At 52.8% G+C, this 12185-nt stretch overlaps 1 protein-coding gene across 6 annotated transcripts in view; it reads left to right on the top strand.

The window, feature by feature from the left end:
• Nucleotides 1-12185, top strand: part of Afap1l2 (actin filament associated protein 1 like 2) — a 93120-nt gene that overhangs the window by 68171 nt on the left and 12764 nt on the right. For 4 of the 6 annotated variants that reach the window (XM_047553292.1, XM_047553290.1, XM_047553291.1 and 1 more), the window contains 4 exons: nt 1746-1836; nt 4719-4802; nt 7554-7756; nt 9320-9499. In XM_047553292.1, coding sequence (XP_047409248.1) covers nt 1746-1836; nt 4719-4802; nt 7554-7756; nt 9320-9499 — 558 coding nt within the window. The remainder of the gene's footprint in view (nt 1-1745; nt 1837-4718; nt 4803-7553; nt 7757-9319; nt 9500-12185) is intronic. The other 2 variants (XM_047553293.1, XM_047553294.1) reach the window with 1 other exon arrangement.

Below are 12185 nucleotides of genomic sequence, written 5' to 3'. Positions count from 1 at the left end.
GTGACCCTTTTTCCAGATCCCTGGGGAGGTTAGGGTCCCTCTCCTTTGACATCTGGTTACAGGTCATTCATGCGCCTGCACTTATAGGACTGTCTTCTGAGTTCTTATGAAAATCATTTTCTCCTTTAACTTGACTTTAGTGCTTTTGCCCCAGGAGCCTGGGGACGTGGGGCTCTGACCTGCTGTCTTCAGCAAGGTGGGGCAGAACTTGGCATACACCAGGTCAGGCCCAAACAGTCTCCTTTGTATCCTTCTAGAATACATTGATTTGTCCTCTGCCAAACTGTATGCATGAACTTCTCCATTTGATATTTTTTACATTTTGTTTTCTTAGGTTAATAAAAACTAATATTTATTGAGTGCTTAGTGTTGCTGAGCCCAGTTTTATCCCTACAGCAATCCCATGTGACAGATATTTCTACTCTGTTTTGCACTGAAGCCCAGAGGTCAAGTTGGTTGTTCAGAGTCATGCAGCTAGGATATCAGGATTTGAGTTGACAGGAAGTTGAATTCCTCGCCACTCTCTACACTTCCTCTCTGGACTAATGCGTTTACAGTAGATTTTTCAGGGAGACTTTTGGGAGACTCATGAAATGTTGCTTGGTTCTGTGCTTCTAGACAGGATAGTCAGCCCCTAGTGACAGACCCTGGTGATAAAGACCTCCAGGGGGCTTTTGCAGAAGGATCATTCTTTGCTCTGTCCTCTTCTAATTGTGGCATCTTGGTTCAGAGCCAGATCTTAGGTTCCTCGAGCTTCTCTCCATAGGGGACCCACCTCCTCACACCCGCTCAGGATTGTCCACACCACCTGCTATGAGTGGGCTTCTCAGAGGCTACAACAGGAGCCCTGGACAGCCCAGGATGCAGGAGAAGAGGGCTCTCTGAGGAGACCCTGTGGCTGCTGAGGGAAGGGGCCACTTTCCCCTTGGACTCTGGGAAACTGGCTGGGCCTCTCAGGTGACCCTTTCTCAGGCTGCTGGCTAGGGACAGCTGAGAGGGCAGAGACCTCTCCCGAGGCTAACTCAGCAAGCTGAAGGTCATCTGCTAGCAGTTCTCAGTTGTGTGCCCACTGTATACGAGGCCTGGCCCTCAGGAAGGAGCTAGCCTGAGGGCCCTTCATACCCGAGCCCAGCAGTACCTTGGTGGATTAGGAGATGCCCAGATGTTCCTGTTGCTTCCTGTGTGAGGAGGTGCACCCTCAGGGGAGGGTCGCTCTGGCTGGGGCCGAAGGCCTTAGAGCCACCTCTGGGCTTGCTCTGTTGCCTGAGGCCAGGAGGGGCACAGAGGTCCAGTGCTGCAGCTGCCCACCTCTGCCAACCCTCTGCAGGGAGACCAGTCTCAGCTGGCAGGACGGCAGTTCAGTGATTTGGCTTCTGTCATTATCAACTGTCCTCTCTGCCCCACCTACGGACACCTGGGTTGTGGACCACCCCCCACAGTGACAACTGTTGTCTCCTTGTAGTTAGTGTGGCCAGGCCCTGTGGGGAAACGTTTTGTCTCATCAAATTCTCCAAAGGGCCCTGAGAGGATTCTCATCTCGCAGAGAAGGGAAGGGGGCACGGAGAGGCCTTTGTACCTGTGGTCGGATCCCGGGGTGTCCACGCTGTCATGTCCCATCCCCCACATTAAACTTCAGGCAGGCATTCTTTCCTTCTAGACGTCTTCCTTCCACAAAAAGGGTTAAATCCAAGTGACTCCCGGAGGGCCATATCCGAAGATGTTTGTTTTATTTGATCGTGCCACAGATTCCAGAACGGAAACAGCCTGCTGTTCCAAAGATCGAGTCCCCGGAGGGTTACTATGAAGAAGCTGAGCCATACGACACGTCCGTCAACGGTAAGTCCCAGCGCCTGGGGCCTGGAGCGGCCTAACTGCTCTAACCCAGAGGTTGGCCCACTCACCTGGTGGTGACCAACTCACTCATCCCTGACTGGAAGGCAGAGGGGCTGCCATTCCCAGAGAAAATGGTCCAAACTGAGCACTGGTCAGAGCATTCGGCCTTTGGTCTTCAATGTGGTGCCAAGACCCACAGCGACCCAGCCAGCCTGCGCGAGGGGCTAGGATGGTACACGATGAGTGAGGGGCTAGGATGGTACACGATGAGTCTGGGTTGTCAGTGTTCCCACCTGGGTGTCACTGCCTTCATCCCAGAAAGGTGATGGAGGAGGATCTATTGGGCAAGGGGCACAAGGCCCTGGGAAGCCATGGAAACGGAGGCCAGGCTGAGTCTGAGCTCAGACTCCATGTTTTTTGATGACTCTCAGTTGTGCTCCCACCGTGTGCCTGGGGCAAGAGCACTCAGGCTCGCCGGAAAGAAGATAGATACAAGATAGATACAGATAAACCCAGAATATATTGGGTAGTGATAAGGGTTCGGATGGAAAACAGAACCGGGCTAGATTGTGGCAGGAGAGGAGTGCTACTCTCTGATGGCATGAGCTTGGGCAGATTCCTGAATGTTGTAGGGAATGGATCAGACAAATATCTGTAGAAAGAACTTTCTAGACAGAGTACAGTATATGCAAAAACCCTGGGGAAGAGGCCAGCATGGCAGGAACAGGTGAAGTAGGAGAAGATGAGGAGGTAGAGGGCTGCAGGCCATGGTGAGGGCTTTGGTTCTTTGAATAAACCTGCAGGCCTTTGGACGGGGTCCCTTAGTAAATGACCTCACCTAAGTCCTGCACCCCGTATGAATGGGCTATGCAGGTTGGATCAATGCTGGAACCAGCCATTCTTGGCCGGGGTTCTCAGCCTGTAGAAGTTGGAGCAGAGCTTAGCTTTCCCTTACTATAATGAAATATCTGAGATAAATAACTTATAAAGAGAAAGGGGCGATTTGGCTCATAGTTTTGGAGGTTCCCATGCAAGACTGGACAGGTCCATTGCCTGAGTCTCTGGTGGACAGCCGGAAGGCAGTGCAAGCTGCTCACCTCACGGCCAAGAAGCAGTAGAGCACAGGCTGAGAGGCTGGGGTCCCGTAATGCCCTGTGAGAGCACACCCCAAGGCCTCCGGACCTCCCACAGGGCCCTACTTCTAGAGGTTCACAGCACCTCCCAACGGCACCACACTGGGGACCGTCCTCAAGGCGGATCTTTGCAGGAGAGTCAGCATCCAAACTTGGGCACCTTCTTCCTTCTTTCTCTTTCCTTCCTTTGTAAGTGGAAGGATTTTGAAAGCACAATGTGATTTGAAGATATACACAGTGTAGGTCCCTGCTGGTGGGAATGAAGTTGGCTAAAGGGGACATTGTGGTTCCACCAACAACAGGACCCAGGGTGCGACGGGACCAGAGACTTGGAGCCACCTCAGATTCTCCTCTTCCTTCACACTGTGCCTTCTGCCTTCGGTCCTGGGAATGTGTGGGAGGCGAGGGCCTGTTCACACTGAGGATAGTCTGAGAGGCTGGCACTGTGGGCAGACGTCTCTTAGCTCCAACCACTGAGCATGTGTGACGTTGCCAAATCACCTGCCCGGCTGTGATTTCAGACTGAAGCTGAGGGTGCAGGGCTGCTGTCTGGGCACATCTCGAAGGTCGAGACGGTGACTCACGCGGTGAGCACCTTTCTGCATCTTAAGCCTGGCTCTCTCATGGGTGTGGCCTGTGCCAGCCAGGGCCTGCCTCCCAGACACGCCCCAGACTGTTTGTGGGGCAGACACTTTATCTTGACACAAACAAGTGGTCAGGAAGACCTGGCTTCTTGGTGTTTGTCTCACCTGCAAGTCCCCCTCGGGTTGAAACCAGGACCAGAGGTTATCACAAGGACAGCCTGAACTCACCCTGGGGAGGGGGTCGGACGCCCTGAGGTGGAGGAAATCCAGATGTGGAAATTCATAGCAAGGTGGACAGGAACAGCACTTGTCCCTCCTGCCAGACAAGGTCTGGGGATGACCTGAGGAGAAGTGGCCACACTTGTTTCAGAGGAGGCTGCATGACAAACTGGCCTGCCCTCACTTCCTGCCTGCTGTCCTCACACCTGCTTGGGCAGCAGGGTGTGCAGGTTGCAGCAGGAGGAAGGAGCACTGGGCTCCAGCCCCTTCCTCTGGTTGGTTGGCCAGCTGCCATTTTGCTGACTTCCTGCCACAGGACCAGCCTCTTGGATTCTTGTCCTGCTTTATCAGCAGTGTCCCAACACTATTCTGCTGGATCAGGGTCCTCTCTCCAAGCAAACAGGTAGTGTGTGTCCCGATGGCTTGTGCTGGAGACGTTGGGGTCTCTCCTTGCCCAGGACATTGGGTTCATTCATTCATTCATGATGTCTCCTGCCGGGGGCATGCCAGCTGCTGTCACAAATAGCTCCCCAGCGTCGGTTTGCAGGGACGGGACACAAATCTGCTTCTTAGTCACAGAGCAGTTCACTAGATATTTCTGGTTCCATATAGTTTAGGAACCCAGGCTCCTTCCGTGTTTAGCTGTCCTCTCTCTGGGCACTGCAGAGAGAGCAGAGAACCCCTACGTGATCCCTTAACGCACCAGCCAGCAGTGACACACATCACTGGGCCCACATTCCATTGTCACCTCAGGATGTGGCAAGAGCTGGGAAGTGACGTCCTTGGCTGTGCTGTGGCCTCCCCTGAGGAGTCCACACCTTAGAGGGGCAAGTGCTAACCTCTGTGGACAGGCAGCCATGTGGCCACATCTGGGTCTCTGTACTTGGGTATGTCCCTCTCTTCATCTCGTCACTCTCTTCTTGCCTTTGTGCTTCTGGACGTCATGCAGGCCATTCTGGCAGATTTCTCCCTGCTGGACTCCCCAGATGGGTGCAGGTGCCTGAAGGAGTCATTTACGCCACGATCACCTTGGGTACTGCTTGTCCCCAGAACTGGAATGCCCGAGATGCCTTGCCTGATGCCTGGCTCCGCGAGATGGGTGCATGCCCGAGCACGGCCGCCGCCCGCTTCCCGTCCTGGTGCATGGGTCCTGCGTGTGCATGCCACGTGCTGTCTTGCCAGAGGCGAGACTTGCTCCGTTTCCCACAGACCCCTGCCTGTGGCATTCGGAAATATGTTTGAAAGATTCTAAGTGAGCCTGCATGGTTGCTCTGCCCTGGGTTCCTGAGGACTTTCGGCAGGACACGGTGGGGCCCAGTCCTGATGGAATCACCCAAACATCCTGCCTTTCCTTCCTGCTCACCCTGCACCCCTGGAAGCCAAAAATCTGTTTCAAGAAAATCCTGCATTTATGGTGTGCCGGGATGCCTTGTAGGGTTAAATAAAGTCGTTAATGCATTTGCCCTAAATTTTCTCCCAGCTGCTCACATGCTGTGATTGGCTGTCACTTCTCAGTTAGCGTCCTGTTACCCCAAGGAGGAGGCCTGGCAGGTGTCAGAATTCTTCACAAAACATGCAGGGCCACTGCAGGAGCCCAAACTGGGGCTTTATCCAACTTGACGCTGCCCTCTGGAACTTCCCTCTGTTAATGTTTGTTCCTGGAGAAAGAATTCCAATGATATTGTGTCACTTTTAAAATTTCGCTTTTTGTGTAGATGATGTCATATTGACAACGAGGAGACTTTTTTTTAAAAACACCCCATTTCCACCTCCCTATCAAATCAACTGTTTTGCACCCTCTGAGCTACATTTCAGTCCTGGTCTATTGGCATAGAGAATTATAATTGTGCTTTCTCCCCATTGTCACATCTTGGAGAGTTTAGTGAGTTACAGACTAGTTTTCAGACATGTAATTGATTATGGGTGCTTTGGTGCTCCTAAATGGATGACGTCAGACTTTTCTTACCCAGGGCCCTTTGCTGACAGATAAATAGCACTGAAATAAATATATTGATGCAGGTAACATTCCTCCTTCTTCTTTTTCATTTTTCTTTATTTATTGTGGTGCCAGGGATCCAACCAGGGATCATGCCCATGGTGGGCAAATGCTCTACCACTGAGCTATGCCCTCAGTCCCTCTTCTTCTTCTTGGAAATTTCCTCGGATAAACTGTGGACTTCTTCTAATTTCCTCGGATAAACTGTGGACTGAGATTATTGGATCAAAGAGTATAGGTGTTTTTATGGCTCTTGAAACAATAGGCTGTCCAATTATTTTCTGAGAGACTTGTGTAATTTATGTTGCCACCAACACAGGGTCCCCTTGCTGGGTAGTGTTGATTTTCCATCTTTGCTTATTTAATTGGTATCAAATTATAAAGTGTGCAGGGTTGTTTTTATTAAGCTAGAAAGAGGAGGAGTACCACACTATTTTTAAAAATTGATATTAAAATGCTTAGTGTTTTTAGAAATATTAAAACAAAATATATTTTCATTGGCACTGTACCCGGAATAACTTTTGCAGTGGCCGGTTCCGTTTTCCTGTATTCTAATTCAAATGTGGTCTGTATTCTCAGTATGCAGGAACCCAGCTATCAGGTAGGACAAGAGCTTCTGGAGTCTTCTGGGAAGAATTAGCTGTGCCTGGGCTCTCCTTCTGAAGAGTGTCAGGGGAGGGAAGCCGGGTGTCACTCGGCCTGACTTGGGGGCACAACAGGGACCGCCACTCAGAGGTCACAGGGAACTAGACCTTGGGCCCTCTTTCTGAATGGAAGAGTGTCCAGCAATCAGGGGGAGCAAGATCCCTGTCCTTGGGAACTTGAGGCTGAGCATCAAAGGTTATGACACATGGGAGTTCTGTGCTGAGCCAGGGGTTGGGCTGGGGATCCTGGAGTCGCTTTTCCCCAGGGGCCGCTGTTCATGATTGACAGATAGAGTGAAGGATTGGTGGGTCGATTTTCTTCGAATGTTCTTGGTGGCCTTGAATGCCGGGGCAAGGCCTGGAGAGGGCAGTGGGAGTGGAACCAGACGCCAGGGCAGGTGGAGTGCGTCTAGAACGGCGCGTGCTCGATGCTGCATTGAGTTTGGGATTCTTTCAAAGGACAGAAATGTGAGGCGACTCAGGGCTGCCACGAGTCAGGAAGCAGGCAGGGAGGGAGGGAGCAGAGTCGGGAGGGTAAGGGTGGATGTGCTGAGAAGGGCCGTGACCAGGATAGCATGCTGAGGGGTGGAAGTCCCCTCTTCCCAGAAAGCTGTTTCCTGCTATGGTTTACGTGGCCTTTTCTCCCACCTGGGACAGATCCAGGTCCAGGCTAGAGACCTACAAACACATAGCTGGGGCCTTTTCTTCCTGCTGACCCCTGAGGATGACAGAGTACCAGGCCCAGAGGATCCTGAAAACACCTCGCCTTGCTGGCTTCGTCCTTCCCTAGAGGAAACAGGCGGCAGGGGAGGCCTGGCTTCCGGGAGTGCACAGTTGGTCAGCGGGGCAGCGTGTCTTTGGGGGGATCCAAGGAGTCTGAGAAGACAGAAAGGCAGAGACCTCCGCTTTAGGTCCCTTGTGTTTTGTGGCCCAAGGCAGCTTGTGAGAAGCTTCTCCAAGGAGGTTGGGGACAAAAAGTCAGCCATGCTCTCGCTTGGTGGCTGTGGGGCTATTTCAAGGGCATGAGGGAAAGGAGGGTGGTGTTCTGGGGACACTGGCTCCTCGCCTGCTGCCCTCCCTGAGGTCACTTGTGTAGGGGGACGGCCTTCCTGCAGGGCCCTGACTGAGTGCGTCTTCCTTGCAGAGGACGGCGAGGCCGTGAGCAGCTCGTATGAGTCCTACGATGAAGAGGAGAGCAGGGGCAAGGCCGCCCTCTACCAGTGGCCCTCCCCGGAGGCCAGCATCGAGCTGATGCGAGACGCCCGCATCTGTGCCTTCCTGTGGCGCAAGAAGTGGCTGGGCCAGTGGGCCAAGCAGCTCTGCGTGATCAGGGACACCAGGCTCCTGGTCAGTTGCCGTCTTCTCTCCTCGGGGGGTGGGGGAGGAGGAAGATGCTCCCTGGTGTGGCCCCAGGGACTTAGAGCCTGTTGATGTCAGCAGATGGTCACTTCTCCCCAATCTGAAATCATGTGCAGGATTTTGTGAGTGTGGAAGAATGTGCTTTTTCTAGACTAGAAAGATCTAGTAGTTTCCATCAGGCTCTTTTTTTTTTTTTTTTTTTTGTGGTGCTGGGGTTTGAACCCAGGGCCTTGTGCTTGCAAGGCAAGCACTCTACTAACTGAGCTATGTCCCCAGCCCTCCATCAGGCTCTTGAAGGGGGCCATGGTGATCACCACCTCCTGCCTCCATCCCATTCTGTGCACCTGTTTTTGAGAAAGACATCTTTCCATCCTCTGGTCCTTAATCACCTCTTGACCAGCAGAACACAGTGGCTTCCTGAGTCCAGCCCCCAGCCCCAGTTCTGGCTACTGCTGTGGTCCGAGCAGCTTGAGAATTGTAGCTGTCTTCTCAGAAATCATAACATTTTGAACTACTAATTATAAGTCAGGACCTATAAAGGAACCAGAGATATTACCTTGAGGACAGTCTTGTTTCCTGTTATTCTAAATTAAAATTCACAGTTCTGAGCTGGCTGTGGTAGCTGTGCATCTGCAGTTCCAGCTATTAGGGAAACTGAGGCAAGTTCAAGGTCAGCCTGGGTAGCATAGGCCCCTTCTCAAAAAAAAAAAAATAATAATCAGCTTTATGTTCTGACTTGAATTCTGTGGAATTATTCTGAACATCTTTTCTTCTTTGGTCATGACGTGCCCTGCTTTGTGTAAATGTTATTCAAGGTGATCCTGTCAAACAACCCTATGAGGTCCCCATTTTACAATGAGAAACCACAGGGCAAATCTTTACTCCAGTGGAGGAAGAAGATTCCTTTCTTTCTTGGCTAACACATCTTCCTGGTGAGTCAGGTAATAAGCTTAGTTTTTTATACCTGACGGATCCTTTACTGCAGAAGCCAAGCAAGAAATGTGAATACGGAGAAGTGGGAAAAGTTCGTTCCACCTTGGAGAAGTGAGTTGTCTGCAGGGGACATAAGATCATGTGCTGCTTAATGATGGCATACATCTGAGAAATGCGTCACCCGGCAATTCCACTGCTGTGTGAGCATCATGGTGCGCATTTACACAAACCAAGGCAGTGAGCTTACTGGGCAATTTTATCTCATGATGGGGTCACCGTCCATCGTGGCAATCCATCACGGATTAAGACATCATCAAGTGGGTGCCTGATTGTATTTTGGGGACCCCCTCCCCCAGACTCAGAGCATCTTTGAGCCATTTGGATGTGCACGGTCCTGGAGCACCCGTGGTTGAGACTGGGGAGAAGGAGACAGTCTGATGTTGGGAATAGGATTGCTGGTATTTGAGGTGGAGGCTCTGGACCTGCCTTAGGGGGTCCAACCTTCTGGTTTTGGGGGTAAAATCAGGCTCTCAGGGGGTCTTTGCGTCCCAGGGCTCCTGCTTTGCAGGATCCAACGAGGCCACTGCCCCCAGCAATGTAGCATCTTTTCTCTTCCAGTGCTACAAATCCTCCAAGGACCACAGCCCCCAGCTAGACGTGAACTTGCTGGGCAGCAGCGTCATTCACAAGGAGAAGCAAGTGCGGAAGAAGGAGCACAAGCTGAAGATCATGCCCATGAACGCCGACGTGATCGTGCTGGGCCTGCAGAGCAAGGACCAAGCAGAGCAGTGGCTCCGGGTGAGCAAGGCGCCAGGCTGCTGTGACTGGCCACTGCCGCTAGGCCTCGCCCTGAGGGCCCCTGGAGTTCTGCTCCTGGCTTTTTCTAAAGGGACGGCTGATGCCATCAAGCGCCAGGGGCTTTCTGTGTTCTAGGTCCGTGTCAGGGGAACGGATCCAGGGCTCTGCTGCTGCTCCTTCTGAATCCTTCTTGGAAGCTGGGACTGGGGCAGTGGTCGGAAGCCACTCGCCTTTCTGTCCCCAGTGAGGTAGCAGAAGCTTTCTTATTAGAGAAGAGCCTCTATTACTGCATCCATGACGTATTTACCTTGGGCTGTGGACTTTGAGCCAACTTAACTAACCCTGGGGTGACTGGGCATGATAATGCTCCCATTTTACAGGAGTAAAGATAAGGCACAGAGGGCAGAGGTGACTGACCAAAGCCACCTGGCAAGTGAGTGGCGGCACTGGATTTCAGACCCAGGACTGTCTTACCACAGCCTGGGTTTTACGCCACCACAAATGCACCTGGTACTCTGCTGTCACTCCCTCCAGGGGCATGATGCTGACCAAGCACCGGGAGGGGGTCTTGCTGCCCCATGTTAAAGATGAGCTTGACGGTTCCAGAAGCTCGAAGGTTTGTACCAAGAAGGGACCCAGAGTTCCAGAGAGGTCTCAAAACCCACTGGGGACCCTGGTGAAGCCAGCGAGGGCCAGAGCCACCCTCTCCCTCCTTTTGGCTGCCCAGTCCACTATCACAGCCGCATTGACGCATTACTGTCATTATTTCCCTGCTGTCCCCTGCCACCTGGCTAAATATAAGCACCATGGGGAGCCTGTCAGAGGCTGGGCCACTCGATTAAAGTGCGGCTGAAAATGGTACCCGCCCCAAGCCCTGGCCACCCCAAGTGCTGAGTACCCCAGTTTTGAAGCAGGTGAGCTGTTTTCGTGAAACCACTAAATGTTTTGAGAAACCACTAACTGTTTCGAGAATTCTGGCCAGACCAAGTTCTAGAAGGAGCAGTTACCTCAACCCTTATTGCAACATTTCCAGGTGGTCAAAGGCAGTCAGACTGAATAAGAAGGGCCACTACATGGTCAGGCTGTGGTTTGTGGGGTTCTTGCGAGGGTGAGCCCTGAAAGGCCAAGGCTGGCATTCAAGAGCAAGGGCTCTGACTTCAAATCCCAGCTTCCACCCTTTGTAGCTGAGTGATCTTGGGTTGTTTTCTTAATGCCTGCAAAGTGCTTAGCACTGTGCTGGATCTGGCAGAGTACACGAAACGTGAGCAGCACAGATGAGACCACTGAGGCCCAGAGAGTACAAGGGGCTGATCTTGGGCTGCAGAGCTGATTGGGACCCAGGGCTTGGAGCTGCTGGTTTAGTTATGAACTTCCTCATCTTGCCAGGTCTCCCCATCCTCGCCCTCACCCGTTACATGCATGGGTGCTTGCGTGTGCACACACACACACATACACGCACATGTGTACACGCACATTTCCCTTACTCCCAGTTCCCTGTGCTGTTCCCTGCCTGCCAGACCCCCCTCTCCCTTCCCTGACCTCCCTCCCCAGTCTCTCACGCCCTCCTCCTAAGACCCCTGGCCCCCACAGCCCCTGCTGGTGGCTCCAAAGACAAAAGTGCTTTCAGAAGGCACAGCCTGTCTGTGTGCAGTCTTCACAGAGAGACCGCTCCTCCCTGGTCAGACGAGTGCAGAGGTGACCTGGCTGTAAGTGCCTGACTCCAGAAGTCACAGCCTCTTGCAGTGTGTCAGGGCTGCTTAGCCTGCCCGCAGGGCTCCCCACCAGCTGCCTGCGCTTTGTAGAACCCGCCCACCTTCCCTGGGCCTCCTGCTTCTGCAGCATCATACTTGACATATTAAGGACAGGGGTGAATGTGCCTGCCCTGTGCTGAGTACCAGACACCCTGCAGAGGTGCCCCAAATTACAGATCTGTGCTGGGGCTTGGGCCCAAGGTCACAAGGCTAGTCCGCTGACTCCAGCACCTGCCCTCTTCCTATGACACTCTGTCATATATTCTTTGTAGACCAAAGACCCTAACTGGAGTCAGTGTCAAAAGTGAGAATTGTCTTGTTTCCATAACTGTTCTTCCTTTTGTTCTTTGGCTCTTGTGATGTTAAACCTATTTCCACAAATTGCTCTAGGAAAAGATTGAAAAAGAAGGGGCCTTGAAATTGCTCTAATTCTGTACCTCCAAAGGGCTTTGCAGTTTCGTGTGTGTGTGTGGCCTGCCGGCCTGGGCCGTGCCCCTCTGGGACTCCCCACGAAGTGGATACATCGCTGCTTAGTGAAGTCAGACCCACCTCTGACCTTTGTGTGTCCCCAGCCCAGCCCTGGGTGCCAGTGAAAAGGCTTTTTCCCAGGGGAGGCTGGGAGGGATGGCGGCCGACAAATTTGGAGAGTTGGTAGTCAGACCAAGGCAATCAGCAGGCCTGCTCCCAAGTGGCCTGGAGGCTCCATAGCCAGCCCGTGGCCCCCACAGCCCGAGGACCACCTGGCCAATGGGACTGTTTATCTCGCCCACAACAGAACAGAACCCAGCCTGGAATGCTGGCAGGAAGGTGCTCAGGGAGCTGAAGGCCGGCTGCTCTGGCCATCCTTGGGCTCTGCTGCACAGGCCGCTGACTCCCAGGTGGCTCAGGCCCTTGGCAGCCCTGGGCCACTGCAGCCTCCACAACTGCGTCCCCAG

Source organism: Sciurus carolinensis, chromosome 5 (genome assembly GCF_902686445.1).
Source record: "Sciurus carolinensis chromosome 5, mSciCar1.2, whole genome shotgun sequence".
In the NCBI taxonomy this organism is placed as follows: Eukaryota; Metazoa; Chordata; class Mammalia; order Rodentia; family Sciuridae; genus Sciurus; species Sciurus carolinensis.
Note: the sequence above shows the minus strand (reverse complement) of the source record. Positions and strands in the feature narration are given on the sequence as shown.